This window comes from Pangasianodon hypophthalmus, chromosome 15, assembly GCF_027358585.1.
Source record: "Pangasianodon hypophthalmus isolate fPanHyp1 chromosome 15, fPanHyp1.pri, whole genome shotgun sequence".
NCBI lineage: Eukaryota > Metazoa > Chordata > Actinopteri > Siluriformes > Pangasiidae > Pangasianodon > Pangasianodon hypophthalmus.
Window position 1 is genome coordinate 7,868,271 of NC_069724.1, and position 24,832 is coordinate 7,893,102.

The window sequence follows — 24,832 nt, forward strand, 5'->3', positions numbered from 1 at the left end:
ATAAATATGAAGAGGAGCCTCGTAATTCAACAGTATATTGAAATTAGCACTTGTTTGGAGAATATTTTGGATGGATGATGGCCATTGGCTGCACTCATAATTTAATGACACATCGAAATGCTGCAGCTCGGCTACTTTTAGGTACAGAGAAGAAGGGTCATGTTACCCTGGTTATAGCTTCCCTTCTTTGGCTTCCACTTGCATACACATGGATATGTGGAGATCCAATCAGACTGTGACCTTCAATATTCTGAAGCTTGTGCCAAGTTAAGTGTGTAAAAGGCATCAGATGCTCCATGGGCAGTAGTGGATGGATCATTTGAGATTGAGACTATGAAGGTGCAGTTGAGGTTAGGGATGGGGTTAATGTTTGTTCAGCTGGTTGCATGTCCAATTTCATCCAAATTTCTCTTTGGATAAACTTGTGCATAGTTACTACATAATTTCTATATTGTGTTGTTACATGGAGCATCGCTCTTCCTGAGCCCTGGCAGTCGAGTGTTAGAGGTGACACTCAGACAATACCCACTTACAGCAGCCAGTGAGCAAGATCTGTTTTGACCCAGTCTACACATGACCTAGTTTCACCCCTCCATCTCCTCAAATCCAAAATTCTACAGCCAAACTTTGATGCCAAGCTCCCCTTGGGTAACCGGATGGAGCTTTACAAGCCACTGGCAATGCAATTATTTGCTCTGCCCCAGTCAGACTGTAGAGAGATTACTTTGGCTTGGTTGACTTATTTGAAAGGGTTTTATTTTAAGACAGCCGGTATTGTACTGAGAATGACATTGAAAACATCAGTGCCACTTAACCTCCTTGATATCTCTCTCCCTCTCTCTCTCTCTCTGTGTGAAGCTTTCACTGGATTACATTAGTCTTCTGTTGCTGTTGACGGTGTATTTATAGCATTAGTCAGCTTGATATCATGTCAGTCCATGCTGCATTAGCGGATAAAGTGTGAATGGAAATATAGAATTACAACTTATTCAACCAACGGTGTTATAACCCAATGAATATATACATGATAAAATGTAGATTGGTGGTCTAGAAGTGGGCATGTGTGTATGAAAATAAAGCTTTAAATAAAGAACTGCAAGTTATAGAATGCCTCACACAAAATGGCATGATGACTGGAGAGCTCTCTTAAAACTCTTAAATTATATTGCTGGAAGCATTTACATCTTTGTCTATTGCATCCCAAAACAGATCAGGATCTTTTTCCTTTGCAGCTGGATATAACATGTGGTGCATTTTGTCAATTAACCCTGAATAATGAGCCAACACAGCCAGCAATCATGCTGTCACTACTCTAGCTAGTTATGGCACATTCAGAAGTCTGACAGTTCATTACTGCCTTGTGAATGTAGTACCAGCAATAAAGAGGGTAAGAAACATAATGATTTGCTTTAGGTTAATCTTGTAGCATAAATGTTTAATGGCCATGTCTGTCATATGTGACTGCATTTCAGGCTTACAGAACCTAGGCAGATGTTTAAAAGTATAACTAAGAGAGTGTAAAATCTAATGACCTTCTTTTTTAAGATGGATCTTTTTGGGTGCAGCCTTTATTCCTGGTTGTAAAACAGGATTGTGCTGACATTCTGCTATTCCTGTTGTTTCATTCTGTGCTCTGTGAAGTTAGTAAATGGAAAGGCAGCACTGTGATAGTAGAATTTGAGAATGTCTAAAAGGTTCATCCTTCAGAAATTCATTCATCTGCAGTAATCGCTTTTTCCTTGTCAGGGTTGCAGTGAGTCCATAGCTAATCCTGGGAACACTGACATAACATGGAAGAATTCACCATTGCACGACATCATCCACACACATTCACACGTGGGGTAATTTAGCATAGCCAATCTGCCTACATGCATGTTTTTGGACAGTGGGAGGAAACCGGAGAACCCAAATGAAACGGGATGAACATGTGAATCTCTGCACAGATAATAACCTGAGCTCAGAATCAAACCCCAGACTCTGGAGCTATAAGGCATCAATGCTACCCCTTGCACCATTGTGCCACCCGTCCTTCTGAAGTCAAGTGCATTTTTATTGTCATTCATCTATATAGCTTGTAGACATTGGAGCAAAATGTCATTTCTCCAGGACCATGGTGCAACACATAACAGTACTTCTGAACTGGACAAAAAAACCAACTTGATAATGTTGGGTTTATTCTGCAGTGTAGCGCATGCTAGTATGTTTGGTCTTAGACACAAGCCTTTCATTAGGATTTCACCTGCAGGTGGAATGCCTGAACCAGGACATAGGACAAGCCCTTAGATCTGACAGCATGAACAATCAGCAAGATTGGAGCTGCTACCTTTCTCAGGTCAGAAGGGTTTTCTTGACTTTCAGCCTCCACTATTCTCATGGTCCTGAGAGCCAACTGAGGTCCTCACCATTGATGAAAGGTTGAGTAGATGCAAACAACCTTGGGAAATGGTACATGTCCAGCTGCATCAAGCAGAAGTTTAAAGCTGACCAATGGCTCAGACCTCACCTACAGCTATGTCCAGGTCAGATGGTCTAGCTGTTTACCAAGGATCTGTGTCTCCAAATTCCAAGTACTTTGGCTATTTCAAAATGAGCTGACAAGTTAATCCAGTAAATTATCATTTAGAGTTGCCATATTCTTATATAATAGCACCTTCCTTTCCTGACTGAAACCTGTATTTCATTCTGTTCAGGAGCTGGCACCTGGAGCTGAATCTGGTGTGTTATAAGTTACTGAATAATTGATAATAGTTACTGAATATGCTTTATGAATAACTGAATAATAATAATAATATGAGACTTTAGGGGATTGCAGAAGGTTTGCTGTGTCAATGAATTCAGCTAGTCATTGGCCTTCCAAGCACTAAACATGAACACACATTATTGACACTATAATGGTTTGTCTAAATCTTTGTCATTAGGAAACATGGGTTGAATATGTATTAAAAGAACAGTTACACTGTCTGTCTATATGGTTCATACAGTACTTTCAAATTAAAGATGATGTTCTGTACAGGTAAAATAATAAATAAATGTGTTATAACAAACAAGTGTTTGAATTGCCATTGCATGGAATAAACTGTACAGTATATAACAGACCAGCAAACAGAGCATGTAGGAGAAACTCCATTTGTCTTTCTGATTGAAGAATCAATACCCTTGACTAGATATGCAGAGGTCAATCAATTGCAATTTATCTGACTGAATATTGCTAGGCTCCAAAAATAATTAGAAACCAAGGGTCAATAATACTTGTAAGAATCTGAATGTTTATGGTGCAGAGAACTCCCAGTGCACTGATGACTACATTATGGTGATATACTATATGTGGGAATAATATAACTGAGCTTTACTGACTGGCCCATAAGTCTGTGTTTCTTCTGAATGGGTTTGTTTGGCATTATTCTATTTATCAAGTCAACAGTATTTATCATTTTATGGAACACAGACGGTCCACAGTGTAGCCTAAGCAAAGATAAGTGACAAACTGCCTCGAGAGCCATTTGCTGCCCTTCTGAAATATGCAAATCTTCTAATGGAGTGGAAAAACCGCAGTCATATTTACTGTCTCTTGGAAGTACATGAAGAAAGCTTCTTAGCAGTCCATAGCTAATGAGTATTATAGGTGGCACAATGGGTAGCCTCACAGCTCCAAGGTCCCTGGTTTGATCCTGAGCTCGGGTCACTGTCTGTGTGGAGTCTTGCATGTTTTCCCAGTGTCCATGTGGGTTTCCACTGGGTTCTCTGGTTTTCTCCCAGCTCCTTGGATTGGCAGTGACCCTAGGTGTGAATAATTGTGTGCATTGTGCCCTGCAATAGAATGGCTTTGCATTCAGGGTGCATTCTCTCCTAGTACAGAGTGTTCCCAGGATAGCCTCCGGATCTAACACCCAGACCGGCACTTACTGAAAATGAATGAAAGAGTTAACATTATATGCACCTGTCCTGCTTTTCAGGTCGGGACATTAAATATGGCCTTTTGGTCCACTTGGAATCTAAAACCAAACCCAGCAGAACAAAACACACAAGCTTTATATTTTTATACAAGTCACCTCTATGCACTATGATGCCATGGCAAAAAGGAGTTCTTCAACATGAACCACTGCAGTTTTTGTAGCAGACCTTTGGATGGCTTTAGTTGAATGCCCCTGCTTTAAAGGAACAGTTTGTACTTCTATTGTCTGTGAGGTGAATTGCAATTCCGATTAAATCATCAAGAAGCATTATACTGTTCCCCAATGGTCCCCATCGTTTCCCTTTCTTTCAAATTACATATGCCTCATCAGTTTCCTGAGCAGTTATCTTCCAGCTGGGGTCATTGTCTGTTCTAGTTCGAAATGCATTACGTGATAAGGTACACGTATGAATCATGCTTTCACAGAAATGTTTCACATTAGATAATGCAATTCTATGTAATCATCCTTCAGATATGATGACAAGCTCATCTTGAAGAGCTGTTATTTTATTGAAACAAACAGTAATACAGCTTTCACTTTCACATATCACTTCCTGCTGTTTACCGCCCTCTCCTTGTTTCATGGCCAGCTAAGAACCTCGTACTGCTCTACTGACCATGAATGTTCAGGGCTTTCAGAAATTTGTTTCGAGGAGTTCTCAGAAACGTCTGACAATGCATAAACCACGCATAAGAGCCCAGCATTGACTCTGACAGTTTATGCAAAGTAGTACAATCACAGAGCTACCACATTCCCAGCAAAAATCGATTTGTTTTTTTTTCCTCATAGAAAACTTATCATTAGATTTCACAGAGACATTATAAATCTAGAGCCCATTGCAAAAATTAGTGTTCCAAGTAGCTGACAAACCGATTTTTTTGGGCTCAACAGAACACAGTGATCCTAATTCTTTCCCGTGATGGAGACAGAGATGGAGAAAAGTTTGTGAAGCATTACATATCTTACTGCAAAGTCCATATGAGTCATGATTTATTATTACTCAGTTAATATGTAGGCTTGTTTAAAAGAAAGGCGTTAGAGATGTAAGAACATGTTACTAATGTTGTACATGTGTAGGTAATGATTGTACAACCCAAATAATGTAGTGAATGAGTCTTAAATCCTCATATGATTTCACTGAGCGTCTCTGATGGAGGTGTTTTTATTTCAAGGCCTCTGAGCAAAGTGTGTGTCATTGAGTGTGGGTCGATAAGGACAGCATTTGTGGAAGTTCTTCAACAAGAACATTTTTTTTATAACATGACTATGACTACATGAGTACACTCTGGGGAACCAGTCGTCCCACAGTGATCATGAATTGTGCTGATGCATGTGAATTACAACTCATATAACATCAAGTTCACATACTATAATATGTGACATGTATACTGATTTCATATTAACCAACTTGTGTAAAGTATTAAGTGCATTTTTAAGAGTAACACCTTATAGAGTAAAGGTCCAGATTTTTATTCAGACTTTCATTTTAAACCAAGTTATTCCACAGCACTGTTTAATTCACAAATCTGATTGGTTACAAGGTGTTGGTTAATTTTCTATAACAGCAGCTTCGAAAATAGTTCTGACTGTAAGGCAAATTACAGGTTCAAAATATTGCATTCATTCTAATATATTATTGTTTATATAGTAACGACTTACACAGAGATTTGCATGGCAGATGCCCTACATAATCTAAGACAAATTAGATTAAAAAACCATGTTATTTAACAAATAAAACATTATATCTGATATGGTGATTTTTTTTCTGTAAGGAGACATATATTTAACATTTATGGAAGGAGTCTCCAGTGTCAGCTACTTATTTTATTAACTTCAACAGAGAGAAAAAAAGAAAAGCTGGTGAGGGAATGACTCTATAGCTGATATAACGTAAGTGATATCAGGAACTAACTTGCCTGTGAGTTTCACATCATTATAGATAACTACAAATGAATCAAATGAATGATGTGTCATTCTTTAATTAGTAAGAAAATATAATTGTCAGCAAATACCTGTGGGAAAAGAGGAATAAAACATTTTGAGAAGAGCTGTTGTAGGAAAATAATAAACTTCAGGATGGTGACAGTAACTCCATTTCACATCATGCTGCATCACACCACCCTGTACTTGATTACGTTCCTGTAACAGCACACCCCCAAGTGTTTTATTCCTTTTTCAGAAACTACTATGAATTCAATATTGATCCCTGTAACTCAGTGTTTCCCTTTCAGAGAGAGTTTACTTTTTTAAGAACCCTTTGCTAAGTAAAATAATCATAGTTTTTTGGAATGAGCATACAAAAATTACACCAGCTCTTGAAGTTCTTCCTCCTATATTCCTGAGAAAATACTGCTTAATCTGATGGAAACAAAATGTTGGCAAAGGTTTCTTGCATGCTTAATATCCAGGACAGAAAACCTGTGAGTCATTTGATATTCTGAGTAATGCAACCACTTCTGACTGAATTTAATTCAGTACATTATGTACTTTATAGTCTAGTTTACCAAACCTACATTCTTTTACATTCATGTTACTGATTTTATTATATAAGACCTCATCCTTTTATACAGTTGAGATGGAGTTTCTTGTATCTGCTTCCTTTTTTAACACATGTAAGCTCGATATAACGAAAAAAAAAGCCTAATAAACATATTGATAAAAAGAACTAGTGGGTGGCTGGAGAAATATTTCTGCATTAATTCTCATGGACTACAGGCCAAAGATCACTGCATAATTCTCTGAAAAAAGTGTAGAGGTTTTATATGAACACACACTAACGCATGATCAACACACACACAAAATCACTAGGCCTTTATATAGTTTCAATCATTACGCCCATGATGGCTTGTACTAAAATCTCTCACGTGTACTTTAACACCTGCCCCTCAGTGTATTGCTAACACTACTCACTGTCAGGGAACAGACAACTCTACTTACACCAAACTAAATCCCAAACTAACAATGACATTTTCATGCACTAAGCTTGCTCAAGAATGAAAGGTTATATGTATGAATGAAGGGTTATATTTATAGTGCCATAAAATCTTTAGATGAAATGGTTCAGATGATATCAAATGGTAGACTGGGCCCAAAAGCAAGAGAAATCTGTGGATGGTCAGTGCAAAAATACAACAAACTATGGAACATTGGAGATAAATGTTGAATCCTCTTGCCATGAACTCCTAAAAGGATGAAACGTTCAGAGTAAGTAAGCACTGGCAGGAGACCAGGGTCCCCATTAATAACATTTCCGTGTTGCCGGATTGCATTGCTAATTCTCTGATATAAAGGACACATCTACAGTTTCATGTCATGTGGTTGTTCCAGTGGTACAAATATTTACAACTGATCAAATGTAGGACAAGAACTATCCTAAAGGAGCTGACAGAAAATATATCTTACCCAAAATATTTTCTGAAAAAGGAAAAAAAAAACATGCCTCCAGTTCTTCAGTAATAACTTGTAAATAGGGTCTTGGCTTATTAACTTAATGATGTTGCTTGTAGCAGTTGCATCCCAAATAGCAATTTTACATTAGCTGAAATTTTTTTAACTGTTTTTTTTTTTGACTGTTTGGGAATGTTTGAACCTCTCTATATATTTAGATGTTCTTACAACATTGCTGAGGTATCTTTACATGTAGGAACGTTAACAATAAAACCATAACATTACATACTGGTGTTTTTTAGAACATTGCAAGACAGTTATCTAACCTCCTCACAACCCGGTGAGGTCCAAATATTGATCAAGTTTATTTTAAGTGAAATAGATTTCTATTTTCCATTTCTTTATAGCCACATTAGTCTTCAGTTTTAGCTCTAGTGCAAAATTAAATATACACATTACATAACAAACATGTCTTGGCTTATTGAGTAGATTTAGTGTAAAAGGAAATATTGAGTTAATTTGTGTGTTTGTTTGTCTTTTTTAGACCACATGTTGCTTTAACACATCATTATTTCAAAGAGAGGAAGTGAACAGTTCTCAGTGTTTGACCCTAAAAACAGATTATTCTTGCATGTTATTATCATTTGCTTATGTCATTCCAAGACAAACCTCATACCTCAGGCTATAATTCCTCTCAATAATACTGGAATAATAATAATAATAATAATAATAATAATAATAATAACCCTTGTTTTTGAATCCAGCATTAACATGGGTGCAGTGGTACTTCCCTTATGGACAGATCACACACATTTCCCATGTGATCATATGCAGCTCATGTGTGATTTTGTGCGTAAAATGGGATTCCATGTGGAAAAACATGTTATACCCTAAAACTGCACGTGAACTCAAGTGTGACATGACATCATGGGAACAATCTGTGATCACATGTGAAAAAATGTGTGAAAACAGAACACGTGTGACTTTTCCTTAAGGGTTCACTTGACAATTCGCCACCTGATGTGACGCTACAGTTTCGCGCCCAGTGTCGCAGAGGCTGTGCGTAAAGCGCTGATGCGGACCATGCGTGACGCGCACAGCTCTAAGCCAAGACCTTAGAGTACTCCTCCATCAGTGAGCGGCTCTCCTCCAGCATTCATTCCGAGCTCTCTAACAGGAGAGATCAGGAGACTCCACGGAGCTGCGAGTCGCGCGTCTCCGCTATTGCGCATGATACTGCGGCGCCGCACCGTTCCGCGCCGCAACTCACCTTGAAGCGGAGGCTGAGCGCCTTTTTACCTCAGGAGCGACGCAGCGGTAGCCAATCCACGCCCCTCGGTCCTCCCACGTCCACCAATGACATTCGAGCGGGGGCGGTGTCAACGAGCTAAATTCTGGGGTTTGGTTTTACGCCGGCGTCGCTATCGACGTCGGGCCGCGTCGCGCTGGTGCAGGTGCAGAGGCTCTTCGAGAGAGAGAGAGAGAGAGAGAGAGTGAGAGAGAGAGAGCGAGAGCGAGCGCGAGAGAGAGAGCGAGAGTGATAAGGATGCGAAAAGGAGAGAAGGGGAAGAAGAAGGGCGAGAATGAAGGGAAGCGCCGGAGGAAAGGGTGCAGGGCATGAGTGAAAGGATTTCAGCAGCTGCCAGTGCGTCTAGCATCCCGGGGGCTCGTCTATGAATGATTTCTAGAAAGGGGCACTTTGAGATATGATGAGCTCTCTTACTGGCTGGCAATAGTACTATGATTTGGTATGTGGCCACTTTGATAGCAAGTGTGTTCAGCGCCCGAGGAACGGCCGCTCAAGGTGAGTTGAAGTGCAACGTTTGATGCCCTTCCACGCTCAAGTTGCAGTTTTCCTCCTGTAACCCTCTGACTTTGATTTGGTCTTGTTTGTTTGATTTTGTTCCCCTCGTTTTGAAACATTACTGCAGATATTACTGAACTGCATGTATGACTCTGATGAAGTTGTGCCATTTCTTATACGAGTTATACAAGTAAACATCTTTAATAGATCAGAGACGGAGATCTTTGAAATTATTAGGAAACCATTTAATAAAACTAGTAAGAGTATGTCATGTCAACCTTTGGTATCTAGTTCTGCACTGCAAACTCTTTCTGCACCGTGCACCTGTGCAGCATGCACCTGTTCCAGCACCATGATGTCATTCAGCTGGATTTCACTTCAAGATGCCTCAGATGTTGGTCATGCTTAAAGAATGATAAAGCACCCAAAAGCAAGATGCATTTTGTAACATAAAGTGATAACCATCTCAGCTCTAATTTTCCTTACCTGCTTTTGCTGGATATTTAATCAACCCCCATTTGCTTGTGCCCTCATTTGCTTGATCACTTGAAAGATACTAAATTTAAACACAGTTGATTATTTAAAAAAGTGATACCATTTAAGTGTGACTATCTGAGTGCATGCTGTTTGTTAGATAGGATTTCAGAAGAAAGTGATGCATTTGCTTTTTTTTAAAAAAAAATGATGTGTCAGTGGACTCATATAGCCCTGCAGTTGCAAATTCGTCCACCAGAGGGCTAAACTATTGCAGATGAGAACTAGCTCTGAAAGGGTCAAATTCATCTGTGAGATGTTCTTACATTAAACATTAAACACACTGGAAGGAAAATTTAGCTCAACTTGTTTATTATGCATTTGCTACCATAAAGAAGTAAAGAAATTATTTGCCTCAGCTGGCATGTTGTGTCACCTCATCTCTAACTAAGGGAAGTCTCTCGCTGTGCTGTGCTGGCCACGCGTGGTGTTGCATATGCTTCACATTTCCCTCCTGCGTGACCAGATGAAGCTGCCACCTTCTGCTCTTGCACTGCTGTCTCAAGCTGTCTTCTGGCAAACACAGCTCATCAGCTATAGCTCTGGGCATATGCCAGAGCTCGGGTCTCTGTTTTGCTTTGCTGCTTTTTCTGCTCTGTCGACACAAACGCAGCAGAGCAGCCTTCTCTCCCTCATAGAGCTGATGAGTTGGTCAGGATGAGGTCTGCTAACTGGGCCCAGAGGCTGAATGGCAGCAGACTGCACTGCACTTGTTGAAACATCTCACAGCTTTCCTGAGGAAACAGTGAATCTTTAACCATGATGGGAACATATGCCCAATAACGTCTGCTTCCCTTAAACTGATTATGACTAATCTGTATGCCCGAGTGAATGCCGCTCTGGTGGTGCTATAATACTCAGGATCCAGACATAATACGCCAAAAGGCAAGCACCTTTTGAGTGGCAGACTATATTGGGACCAGTTTTGATTACATTAATGTTGCACAGTGCAGCTGATTTTGTCCAAATGCCTTTCTTCCCTTGTATATGGATCAATCTGCAAAGTCTTGCATCTCCTTTGGCTTTTAATGTCTTGTAATTATGATTTATAATGTTAGCTCTACTCCAGCCAAATCACTTACAGCGAGCGTACCAATCAAACATTGAAACGTGGCTGACTTGCTGATTGCGTTGAAAAGCTGCAGAATACTAACAGTGGAGAAAGCTGAGGCAGCCAATTTCCAAATGGTGCTGGCTCCAGTGACTGTCAGTGGAGAAGCTATACGGAATAAATCTGAAGTTAGTCATTTAACAGGGCATTACATTAGGATATATTAGTCTCATAGCTTAAAGGTAACAAGGTATGTCTTGCCCAAGGTTTTCAAATTTAGAGCTCTCAGGGCTATGGCATTGCTAAGGTCTAAGTTTTGTGCTTTAGTACACTTCCCTCAACTGCGTAATTAATTGCTGGATTGAATCCAGGTTGGAAAAGAAGAAATTTGTGCAGAGTTGTAGCTAACGATGCACCAGTACCACTTTCCATGTTTAGTATATCAATGTCAGAGTCATGAGTATTGACCAATACCCAACACTGATCCAGTTGTGACATCCTCACAGTGATAGAGCCGACTTCTTCTTTTTTTTTGGTGTGGACTTTGTGTCAAGAACACATGCTTTCATGGCACGGCATAAAATACTACTTCAGTGAATCAGATTGGACATTCAGTCCAACCCAATTCCAATCCAAAGTCTCAGGCCAATATCAGACTCCTACTGTACTCCGTATTGGATCACTACACCCAATATAGTGCTAAAGGGCAGCAAACTCTGGTTGAGAACTTTGGTTTAGATTGTGTGATAGACTTGGAGTAAAAGGATCTCATTTTATGACTTTAATTATCAGTCTATTCTACTATTAGTACAATGGATCTTGGGCGTGCCTTCAGTTTTTTATGATTAAAAACTTAGCTTAGAATCTCAGCTCCAGTCCAGGGTACCCACTTTCCTGTAAGGAGTCAACACCAACAGACGTGATCCAAAACACTGGCTAAGTACTAAGTACTTCATGAGCTGTATAATGTTAAACTTAATGCAGTGTACTGTTGAGAATATACCTGCCTCATGTGCGAAACTGTTTGCTGAATTGATTTGGGTTGGACTGAAGGACTGCAGTTTGAGAACCTTGTTTGGCTACTTTATGACCTGATTCTGGGACATTGGGACATAAGTGTCATTTAATTTTTATGGTAAATGCTTACGATTCTCATCTCTAGTCCTAGAGACCTAGTGCCCTGCACGCCTGATCCAACGCATCAGCTAGTTAGCAAGTCCTTTATGTTCTGAATCAGATGTGCTGGAAGCATAGAAAATTTTTTAATATGCATGGCAATAGGTTCCCAGTATTTAAGATTCCATGGCATTGAGCACCTTTATATGGCTTTTCTCCTTCCAGTTTTGTCAAGTGAATATCTTAGCAGACTGTGAGCTGTGCCTGGATTCCATTTCCTCACTCTCAGCACTTCAAAGGCCATTTCCTGTCTCTGATACACTTTCTCCTGAGCCGTCTGTCTCTAGTCTGCTGCCACAGCCCGAGAGAGAAGCATGTGTTCCAGCAAGGCCTCCCATAGGGACTGTGTGAAGCTTTGATTAATTTCACATACGGACATCTAAACCCTTCATTTGTAATCCAAACGTCTCAATCTCTTTCAAAGTTATGAATCTTTCCTTATGGCTTTGAAAGTAGGTGGAGGTGCAGGTCAGGTTCTGGGCCCCAGTTCTTTAAATTAGGCAATGCTGGCATCTTACACACAGTTAGAAGCACATCTGTTCAGTTTTCACTTGGATGTGTTCCAGTGTTTCTAAATTTGCTTAAAAAGTGTTTTTTTTTGTCTCTAGTAGTTCTAGAAGTGTGCGAGACTAGTTGGGTCTGTTTTCTAGGGACATTGGCAAAATTTATACCACCTTAAAGTGTCCCTGAAATCAAAATTGATGTGTCATAGCTTTTGTATTTTGTTATGGAGACATATATGACAGTAAATCATGAAAAAAAAATTAGTTGGAGTTATGCGAATCTGTCTTTATTAAACTGTCAGGACATCTTCATTAGTAAGAGTAAGTACTACCATTTTCTCAAGTAGCATAATATTTAACTAACCCTAACCCTTAAGCTATAAGCCTACCATTCAGACATGTCAGATGCCTCCTGCTGATGACCTCGACCTTGGCCCACACATTTATGGCATAACTCCAAAAACACACGGCATCTTGTCTTCTAGTCAGAGTCGACAGGCGTAGGTGGTGGTGCGAAGACTTCCACAGTAAAAAAAATGCCTCTCAAGAAACTTTTCGCTATTCTCCGTATTTAGCTAGTTAGCTTAGCTAGTGTCAAGTTTGTTAAGATTTGGTAGGGCTGTGGCATGTCTTGAAAACTACTGGCTGTTGTGTAAATTACTCAAGCACTTCAACGCGTTGGCACTCTAACTTCCTGTTTCAAAAGGAAATATATATATATATATATATATATATATATATATAGAACATACTGAAACAAATGACAGCTCTCAAGCCATTTCATTGGGTTTCTAATCAATTTAATAATGGTTCTCAAACTGTGAGTAGGCCTTGGTCTACTCACAGCACACACATTTTGGTACCAGGCCATGTATCATAGGAATCATGCTGTGCACTGGAAGCCATACACTGATTGATACTGTTGGTTTTTAGTGAGTCTCTTTTTGGCTCAAGGCTATAGTCACTTCTATAAAAACCATCAGCCCACATGTCAGCCAACTGGTATGTGGGACAACATTGACTCAGGATCTCCTCCCACTTCTGCAGCTCCTCTGTCTTTGCTGCACATCAACAGCTTTCTTCTCCTGCCTGATAGCAAAAGGAAGAACCAGTGTGCTTAAACACCACTAGAAGATGTTCTAGACCCATTCCAAAGCACACCATGGGACTTGGTTAATTATTCATGACTTTGCACTGTTGTAGTAGTTAAGGTCAGTGTGTTACTATTTTTGGCTCCTCAACACGTGAAAGCACTCCTGTCACATGCAAGAACAAGCCATATATCTGTATTATTAATATCTTTTCAGTTATATGACAACTTCACTTGCATGTTATACTTACAGGACAACTTTGTAGCAATGCAATGTCCTTTATCACATCTGCTGCCATGACTGAATCAGTGATTCAAATATAATTTAGAATAAATTTTTTTCTTTTTTTTGTTTGACTATGTGTGAAATTGGTCCAGTGCCATTCATCCATAGGGTCATGAAGAACAGTTCCTCCAAGATAAGAAACCCCCTGACCTCAGCTTCCTGTATGGCTTAAATTATGTATCTGCAAAGCAGGCACTGGATTGGCTAGAGTTATCTCAAATATCATGAGATAAGCCGCTGTAAAGGTCCACATAAAGCCAGGATTTCGGTCCAGGTTAGCTCAGCGAAGAAAACCTTTAAATTACAAAGCGCAGCAGAGATCTATAAAGAGAATTCTGCACTGATTATCAGTCAGGAATTGACATTCCTGCTATTTTCTCTTTCCAGTCATAACCACTGGTTATATTTTGCTGGGCCAGTTTTATAACAGAAGCTTTTTTGTTGTTTGTGAATAGATAGACAAGGATGTTTGCTGGTTAGTGAGCATTCTCTCTGTGTCACATTGATGTCTTGAGTCATTCAGTGGGTGAGATCACTGAACTGGTGTGCCAATGCACATGGTGGTCTGTGGCATCATTGGCATGGTAATCCTCCTTCACAGAAAGTTCACATGATGGTACTTGGCACGTTTAACAACCTGTTCTATGAATATAGCTATATTGAACATTTCTGCTAAGAAATAAATTAATGAGACCTTGTCCTACCTTGTACAAAAATAAAGCATTCACCCTGTTTGAACTTGTCCTTGACAGTTTTCTTGACTTGTATATTAGTAGAAATTAGGTCATTATCAGGACTCCCAGAGTCCAAAACAGTTTGAACATTTCTAGTGATGGAAATTTCAGGTATAACTGCTATTCAAATGTTTTAAGGTAATATTTGTATATTTGGTACTTTGTTTTTAAATGACTATGTGCGATTGGTGACGAGGTTTGCATTGTACTTAATCTTTTCAAAGGATTGCTACACAGGACTCTTTGGTTTCATTTTTGTTGGACCAACCTGGCAGCCTATTATTAACCACACCACGCTTTAGTCAGATTATATGGTTTAAATTTCAGAACACAGTGATTAACTAATTTAATTGCTACTAAATAATACTCAAGCATTTAAGAGTAGCATTTCAGATTTTTTACAGGAGACACCGCAAAACTTTGCTATTCTGTTTTCTCAGCTAAAGCAGTTAGACCAAACATGAATAACATGCATGTAGCAGAAAAGACAGCTCACTGAAGGGGAAAGGGCACAACATATGAAAGGTTACTTTCGGCTTACTTCAACATTGACTTGTGAATTTGCGAACCTGGGTCTTGTGAGCCAGTAGAAAACAAGAAGCCCGGACTGGGGTCTCTCTGTTCAGTACAAAAGAAAATGGAGGAGATTGTGATTTTTAACTAGTGGTCACATCAGACGTGGCTATTTTTACTGTTGCTTGGCTCACATCTAGGAAAAAAACAACACTCTCCAAAAAAACCCCAAACAAATAACACCCACCAGAACAAAAGTACTTCTGTTTGGATGTGAATGGAGGAATTTGAAATGGGTTAACTGTATGCCAAAAATGCAGACTATTAAATATTTTGTGTTCCTATTTGGGCAGACAAGCTGTTTGATATTTTCCTTTCATGTCAATAGTAAAAGTGTAAAGGCTAATTTTTGTTCTGTACCAAAGCTTAGATCTACATATATCTACAAATAAGTCAGTTGATCAATGGTAAATATCTTTCATTACATTGTAGACATTATTACGTGCAACATAGTGTGAGTATGGACTACAGACACTTCTGTAACTTAATGAGTTACCTGCTAGAAGACATTTACTAGGTTTAATATATATGTGGACCCTGGTAGGTATGCAAAGAGATATTTGTAATATTTCAAATGAATAAGGTCAAATAAGAATAACCACTTCTATAAGAATGGTATAGCTTTGTATCATGTATTGAGTCGGTCAGCATAAATTCACATAATTGCTGCAGCATATAGAATTTGTGTTTAAATAGAAAATAAATCCTCATGTTTGTGGGCTTGAGGCTTGTCAGATGTGAGAGCTGTGATGTTAGACATGAGTAATGGAGGAGTGTGAAGGTGTTGCACATGCTGGAGTGGGCTGTGTGTGTGTGTGTGTGTGTAGGAGGTCAGTATGACTCACAGAGGAGGAGGTCAACCTGCCCAGCTGGAGCAATAGAGGAATCCTGAGGAAAACTGGTCAGAAATTAACTATCTCAAAAAGGCTCTGATAATCTTCATTGTTTCTTTAATTAGTTTAACTTAAGTGTAATCTGGAACGCACATCTGTTTGACATGCTAGAACCTACCCATATCTTCTGCATTTGTCATTTGGAGCGTTTGTCATAATCCTTCAGCCATATTAACCTTTGTTATTGGCCTGTGTGCCTGTTTCCTTATATTGTGGTATACTTCATGAAGGCTGGCAATGATTAGGGAAATCTGTATTGAAACTTTATATATTTCGTAACACTTTTTAGCCACTTGTGAGAGACTTTCACTGATCATTTGGGAATGCAATATGTTTAGGTACTTAAAGTAACAGGTGCCAGTCATTTTACTAGGAATAAGTGCAGCTGTCACTTTAGTTAAAGCTGCCAAGAATGCGTAAGCATAGTTAATTTTAATGAGATAATGAAGTGGAATGTTAAAGAAATGACCAGTTGTTTCATATCAATAATGTTTTAAATCTTCATATTTTGTACTTTGGATCAAAGCAGTTGCCTTAATAGTGAGCTATGCTGGAGAAATCTCTGTGCTGGATAATTCAGTAGCCCAGCGCTTGTGAGAAGAAGATTACATGCCTGAGCCATTAGTTTTTTATACACAGTGGCCTTGCAAACAAGTAGCCTCAGTAGGCCAGCAGTAACCAGTGCCTTTTTCAGCTTGAATTAAAAACTCTACTCACTACCGAATTTCACGAAACAGATTTATTTTCGAGGCATGAGCTGGCAAATCAGTAGAACTTTTACTATTTGGATTAACACAGCTATGTGGAAACACTGACCAGTGCACTGCAACACTGTCATGTAACTCTCCTGCCTGCACGACATGCACTCATCTTGTGTATCGAGAAAAAAATAAAGACACTAGCTAGTATCACATATCTTTTATGTGTGATGTGAAGAGAAAACACCACTGCTGAAATGTTGGCCAACAGCTTGCTAAGTTTTTGTCAAAGGCGCAAACATGACATGCTACCTCAGTCCTACCCAGAAATGTAATGTATTAATGCATTTAACTAGCTAACTAACCTGTCATGCCTTATTACATTATATTAGCTACCATATTATATTTAGCCTGGTCAATTATGTTCCAGGCAACCAACCTGGGACTGGACAGCATACTGGAGCTTTCTTTTACCCGGTGGGCTAGATAATGAAATCACTTGTCCACCCCTGCATAGGAAAATTAAAATAAAATCCTTTAAAAAACTGTGGTACACATGGTTAATGACTATTTTAGTGACCTTACTACATATAGGTAGTACATTGCATGTTATGATTTCTGGGCTTCCTACTTTAGATGGCTAAATGTTTATGGCCACCTGATCATAACACTTATATGTGCTTTATGAACATCCCATTCCACTTTTAGTCTCATGTTTGCTGTTATAATAACCTCCACTCTTCTGGGAAGGTTTTCCACTAGATTTTGCAAAAAAAAATTGTTTCAGTCTTGAACCACTGCCTTCCCTGTCATGGTTGGATACTGAACGTCATTGTTTCTCAGCTCGTTAAGAGATGGTCACTGGGTCTGTGTCTGAGTTCAGACTGCAAACTATGCAGTGCTCTTATGAAGAAGAATGGAAAGAGGTTTGCTATCCTTTCAGTCAGCACTCTCTTCCTTCATAGCACAGACTATGAGCTTTAACTGCTGAAATCTCTCTTAGTTCACTATTAAAGGAAATGGCAGTTGGTAGTGTTCTAGCAGGGCTAAGCACTAAGGGTCTACGTTTCATAAAAAAGAAACAAAAAGTCATCAGTATAAAGTTAAATTTTTGGCATCCACATCAGATTATTTGATCTTAAAAAATTTTTGTGGAACAACATGCAACAGCATCAGTGATGGTCTTAAGAAAAATAGCAGAATGGTGTGAAGAGATGAGGCTTTGGCTGATTTCTTTCTAGCCCAGACTGTAGATTTGTGCAGCCTATCAGGACATGTCAGGTGATTACACGGTGTGAAACCCTGTAGATTTGATCTCCATTTGGGATATTTTTCAGCCCACTTTGTTGACACTTCCATAAGAAATCATCAACAGTGACTGAGAAGCTGCATGTAAAATACAGTTGTGGGCGTAATGAACGCGAATGAGGTGGATAATTTACATTTCCTTAGATGTGTTTGAACGAGAAACTTAAAGTAATGTCCAAATTTAAGTACAAATTACACAAAAAGACAGATGAAAAAAATTTAAGTTTAGTGTTTTTTGGTTTGAATGAAAGGGTTACAACTTTTCTGTTTGGTATTCAGAGGAAACATGGCATTTACACAGTAGAGCATTACAGGCTTGAAATTATTTAAAATTTTGAAATTGCGAATGCAGCTGCCTATGTGTCTTTAGGTGTGTGTATATAATAGTTTGCCCCACATCATTCATACTATGCCATAATGCATGACTCAGCCCTAATAGTTGCTTTGTCCAGCAATTGATAACTATTAGATTTTAGTCTCCCATCTAATATCACAACCAACCACCAGTGGGTACAGGATACACATATTGTAGTTTCAGTGACTTATAGTAAGACCATAAAAACATCCATTATGTATGTAACTGGGTTGTTTCTCGATGACTGCAAGGGAGTACAGTGGCAAGGTAACCCTAGTGAAAAAAAAAATACTTTACTGTATTTGTAATATATTTCCTGTTTCAATAGTACATTGTAAATATACTAACAAAAAATTGTACTAACTTTAAATATATAAAAAGTGTATTACCACCATGCTTTTACCTAGTTTTACCATACAACTTTTAACACACTTTAAAATAATTGTAATTTAGTATATTTTCTAAAAATATATTTTACAAAAATATACTTGAATTGAAAGTTTTGTTTCTTTTTGTAAAAGTGTATTTATTTGCACTTTATGTAAATATATTTTAGTATTATTTTTAACTGTGTGCTGAAAATGACCATTGTAACAATGCATTGAAAGTTTACTTTCAAAGTACATTATTAAATAACCTCAAGGTCTAGTATACTTTAAGTTAAAATTTGGAGTAATTTTTAAGTGTACTTCTTCATGCTTGCAATTCACTTCATTACTGCTTTTAGAAAGTAATAAAACATATGATAAATGCGTTGAAAGCCCATTTAAAACATTTTTAAATACAGTGTATGCGCTGCACAAAAGGCTACTCATGTAATTGTGATTTAAGTATTTTAATAAATTTATACAATGTCACAGAGAGGTCCAATGTATAAACATCAATCCATGACTAATTTTATACCAACAGCACACCATACGAACACAAGAAAATGTGTTCTACAGGAAAGTAACCTTTTATCGAATGTGTTTTTGAAATGTTTCAGATGAATTTTGGGCGAAATGAGCAATTAAATTAGCATTAGCCTATGCTATTTTGCTTAGCTCGCTATCAGTGCTGTGGCTGAAACTTAGAGTGCTAACAGTTAGCCTACTAGCTAATCCGATAGACTTAATATTGTTCGGGGAACTTAGCTGGCTTGGTATTGCTAACTTCATAGAGCTAGCTATTTATAAAGGCAGCGTTGCAGTTTACACATTTGGTAGTTGATGTTTAACTGTTTGTGCTCTTGTCTGAGGACAAAAACACTTCTTGTTTTTGACAGCGAGGCCGCGAATTAGCCATCATCTCAGTCTCCAGTTAGCTTAGCCTGTTAGCTAGCTAGCTAGTCGTGTGAGTGAGAGAGAGAGAGAGAGAGGGAGAGAGAGACAGACGTTACTAAAGTTCGGTGCTGTGCCTCGAGATGCCCGCGATGTTGGAAAAGGGTACGACGGAGATTTCAGGGAAAAGAAGAGGCAGAAACTCGGTGAACAACCCGACAAAAAGTTTTACTGCCAACGGCAACAGTAATAATTGTTGGTCAGTGATGAGGAGCGCGGTAAGTGACGGGTGGTACAGGCCCGGGTTGGCTAATCGGGAGCAGCGGGAGGATTCCCGGGGGGTCGGTCTGTGTTTTGACCGCGAGGGCCGGTGTTGTCATGCCACTGGGTTGAAATACGGATGTCTGTTATTGAAGTTACATGTTATTTATTGTAATGACCGTGACAAAAAGTGCATTCAGCATTGGGGAAAAAATTAGCGTATTTTTTACTCAAACATAATATCTTTATGGTATATTGTTTGTGTGTTTTGAAGACACTCTTAATTAATTTGTAATGTACTTGTAGTACAAAAAAGTACACTTTAATATCACTAATCATGCATGCAATTATCTTACACAGGCATATACTTAAAGTGTACTAAGTATACTTGAAGTTGTTCCAATTTAGCACATAAAAGTACACTAAATACACTTAAATTTATGCTTTACTACAATTTATTTACAACTAAAATATACTTAGCACAAAATTAGTTGTTCCAAAATAGCAGACTTCAAGTTAACTAATTAACACACTTAAAGTACACTGACAATTAATCTGGCTGCAAGTATACTTAGCATATTTTTTTTCACTAGGGAAGCCATGTTATGCCTTTGTAGAAGTTTGAGTGATGAAGAAGGTGAAGGAAATGGTAGCTTTTCATGTTGTGCTTGTTGAGTAGAGATGATTTGGCTTCTACTTACAGCAATAGTGCTACTTTTTTTGCTGTTGGTGTGGCCATTCTAAGAAGACCTTGTCGGCATTCTGACTTATTCTTTTTTTCCATTTGGCAATGCTGATTATGGAGCTGTTCTGTTTTGTAGAAGAATAAACACAGCAAAGCAGAAATGAGTTTGCTTTGAATTGTAATGCTTGAAAGATTTATTTCTCTAAGTACGCTAGAGAGCCAAGTAAGTACTCAAGCCAAGTTTGGAAGCAAGGCGTGAGCTTTAAACTTTGAAGAATAGAAGTGTTTCCCACAGGTCCGAAGTAATCAACCTGGGTGGAAAGAGGACCAGAAGAGGTGAGGGGATGGTGGATTTGTGGTTTTATGTACAATACATATATATATATATATAGTGTGTGTGTGTGTATGTGTGTATATATATATATATATATATATATATATATATATATATATATATATATATACACATACACATATGAAGTTATTGTCGTGTGTGTGTGTGTGTGTGTGTGTGTGTATATATATATATATATATATATATATATATATATATATATACAAGGGCAAAATGAGCTTCCCATCAAGTTTTACTATAGGTTCAGATTGGTGTAATGTAATATTGGGCTGTTCTACAGTAATATTGCTTGTCATAAAAGTGTTTTTCGCTCCTTGATTCAACTTTAAAAGGTCTTAAATCCTGTAATTAAATCTTTGTTGCACAAAATGTATTTTAGACATTCGCAATGACCGAAAGCATAGCTACTTCCCATCTGAAATGGTTCATATGGATCATGACATGTGTGATGAGGTTTTGTAGAAATACTTGCTTCATCTTCCTATATGGAGTGCTTCAGAATAATGTTTCAGCAGGAGGTTGTAATATTTTAGAAAGTAAGAAATCTTTCCTGGAGGGGTTGCATTTTAACTAAAAGTCTCATAAAGGGGTCAGTGATTCACTGAGGTATGACAGTATTGGTAGAGCTCTGTAGGTGAAAGGTGTGCTTTCTGTACACAAACTATAAAGACGCTAGGTACCCACTGCCCTGGGGCCTCCATGCTGGTAATGATGTAATAAATTGTGTTGTTATTTATTATTTAGCTTAGAATGTCAGAGTCCCAATACATTTCTCAAGAGCATGAACAACATTAGCTTTTTGTGGAAGTTGGAAAAATAAAATCATGTTAGACACACTACATTTTTCTATTTATCATGATAAAGTTTCCCAGTAAAAACATGTTCCAAACATGTTTGAAAGCACTTTATCTCACTTGCATCATGCTAGCTACCAGGTTTAGTATATTTGGAGATAGCTGGAGTGTGGAAGGTAAAGTTAGCTTATTAGTCAGATATGTTAGCTATGATAGATGACTAGCTAGCTAAACAGACTATAGCTGCATGAATGGGGTAGCTGGATAAGGTGGACTTGCATGTTTTTAGGTTAGCTATTAAACATAATATGTTAGTATGTTAGCTTTGTTGATTAATGTTTAGTAGATGTTTTTGAACATTAGCTAGATAAGTAGCTAGCTACTTATTACTCAGTGGCTAACGGCTAACGTTCTGACAGGCAGTTTGAGCAGGAAAGACTTTCCCGCATCCAAAAACAGAAAAAAATATGAACTTTGCCTTTTTCCAGGAAGATTTAAGGACATTTATATGTGCTTTACTATTGAGTTTATTAATACTTTTTTTTTTATACTATTCAGTTTTGTTTTCTACACTGAATGCATTCATATCTGGTAGTGGACATTCCCTTATCTAAAACATGATCCACAGTAAAATAAGTTGGTATGTATGTCTGTATCTAATTAGCTAACTTTCACATGCCCCACAGTTTCAGCATTTCAGACACATGATTTTTCTGTTGACTTCTGTCAACTTTCTGGCTTCACTGCACAGCCCAAACGTAACTAGGGTCAAAGACAGCTAAAATTACTTCAGAAGTACACTTAAACTCACAGAAAACTCCAAATGTGCTTTTTATTTGACATTATAGGGATTGATATTAGCTAACTAACCTGCTACCAAAATAACCTTCCCAGTTGTCCCATAACGTAGCTAGCTAGCTAACCTAGCTACGAGGCGTATGACAGTGAGGATCCGCTGCACTGCTGCTTGTTAAAGATGTATTGTATGTAGTGTTGTGTATTCGGGCAGTCGAATATACGTAAGCATAAATGAAAATGAATCTTCTTAATGAAGCGCCGACAAAATGACTATGACTCATACTTGAATATGAGTCTCATATTCAAAATGGCAGCGATTTTACAGTGTGAAGTCACATGAAACAGAAGGAAACGCAGCAGAATCATGGCTGTGATTTTAATATAACAATCAGTGCACAACAATATTAATATGGATGCAAATGCAGCAATTCAGATTTTGTGATAATCTTGAAAATGGATTAAAGAAATAAATCAGATTTGGCCTAATGTGTGACCAAACCCAGCGTTCATTCACACACAGCGCGGCAGATTCTGATAAGGGAGGAGTGCGGATGTGTGTGTGTCTGTGAGAGAGAGAGAGAGAGAGAGAGAGAGAGAGAGGGTCTGTGTGTGACTTCATGAGCTCAGCATGGTGGTAGGCAGCATACTGACCTCCTCTTCCTCTCTCCCCGCCCCCTCGGCTGGCCCGCTTCCTCCTGTGGTTCATCTTTCAGCTGTTCATTGATACAGCGCACTCAGCTTCCTCCACCCCGGCTCCTTCACACTCATTAAATATTCATGCCTTGGCCATGAGATACTCCTATACAGTACGCCATCCCCCCTGTCCAGGAAACTTTCATTCATTCCCCCCCTCCACCTCTTTCTTTGTACTTCAAGGCCCAGCGATCAATTCAAGTCACATTTCTATCTGTGCATCCATTTTTCTTTGTCTCTGTGTCTGCACTATATCTGTTGAAAATTAGATCCTGATGCGTCCATGTCTCAGGGCACGAAGTGCACTACAGTGGACCTCGCTGTAGTTTGCTTGTGCCAGTCGGGACACGCATTGTCACTTCCTGAAGGTTAGCGCTGATGGATCAGACGTCCCTGAGCTGCATCCTCCTACTGCAGCTCCCTCCCTGCCCTCTCTGAACTCAAATTAGCTGTTCTGTAATAACTGCATCGCTCCTCTCTTTCAGCTCAGTCATGCCTGTGCTGCTCTTCACTGCCTCTTGTCTGAACTCAGGGCAGGTCAGTACAGTGAGCACGACCTCCTGTATGAAAGAACATTACATACTCTAAAAACATAAAACATTCCCTTGCTTGTCATCACTTGACTTTGGAACTGTAATTAAGGCTGTGATTTAGCTTTTGCCATTAAGGGCCGTGTGGGAGGATGTGGAGGCAGACACATTTAAGGTGACACATTTGGCGCATTTATGTCCATCAGCACACAAAGCATAAGCTCCAGTATGGCTCTTCTAAAGAGAAGGGCTGTCTTGAAATATACCAGTCAGTGACAGTGTTTAGAGCAGGCATCTCATTAGTCTTTGCAGCCAAGGACTTCTTTAATTGAAAATTCCATGGACTCCCTCAGTAAAGATTTCTTGCACGAACATAATCCGCCTATTGAAATTCGACTCCTTACTTTTTGCTCACAGAACACATTTTTATTAAATGAATATATTATGATGAATATAGTATATTAATGAATATATTAAGATTTTATTAATTTAGTTTAATTTAATTATCTAATTATTTTAATTTAGTATCTAAACGGTCATTAAAACTGTCATTAGATTCAAGTTGATGTTATTCATAGGCTTACTTATTTTTGAGTTATTGAGGTTTGTACTAAACCCATTTAAATCATGTGACCAGTAAGAGCTCAAAAAAAAAAAAAAACTAATAGCATTGATAATGTTGAGTTGTGATTTTCACTAGACAGACAGACAGACAGAAAGAGAGAGAGAGAGAGAGAGATAGATAGATAGATAAATAGTAGGGCTTTTTTAAATAATTAGAAACTGACTGGAATCAGCTGATGTGATGTTAAAATTTGGTATTTAAACTTTAAAATTAAAATCTGTAAAATCTTTAAACTCTGCAAAAATAAAAAAAACTTTTTCAGTGTTAAATATGTTTATTTATTTTTATTTATATAAAATGTTATTTTTAAAGGAAAGTTTAAAAAAGTAAATTTACTATATAATTGTTGATTAATAATAAACAAATTTATTATTTATAACAGTTTTTTAATGCAACACTATTGTATTGCTGGTTGTGAGCAAACCTATATATCATGATACATATCGTGTTGAATCACCTGCGAGAATCGTGATATGATTTTTTTTGT

General features: G+C 38.3%; 1 protein-coding gene across 4 annotated transcripts in view; it reads left to right on the plus strand.

Moving 5' to 3' along the window:
- The first annotated feature begins 8,752 nt into the window (after positions 1-8,752).
- The window catches only part of igsf9bb (immunoglobulin superfamily, member 9Bb), a 114,656-nt gene continuing 98,576 nt past the window's right edge, over positions 8,753-24,832 (plus strand). For all 4 annotated transcript variants that reach the window (XR_008303841.1, XM_026938854.3, XM_026938855.3 and 1 more), the window contains exon 1: positions 8,753-9,144. Coding sequence is in view for 3 of the 4 variants with exons in the window: in XM_026938854.3 (XP_026794655.2) it covers positions 9,081-9,144 (64 nt within the window). In the remaining variant the exon portion in view is untranslated. The remainder of the gene's footprint in view (positions 9,145-24,832) is intronic.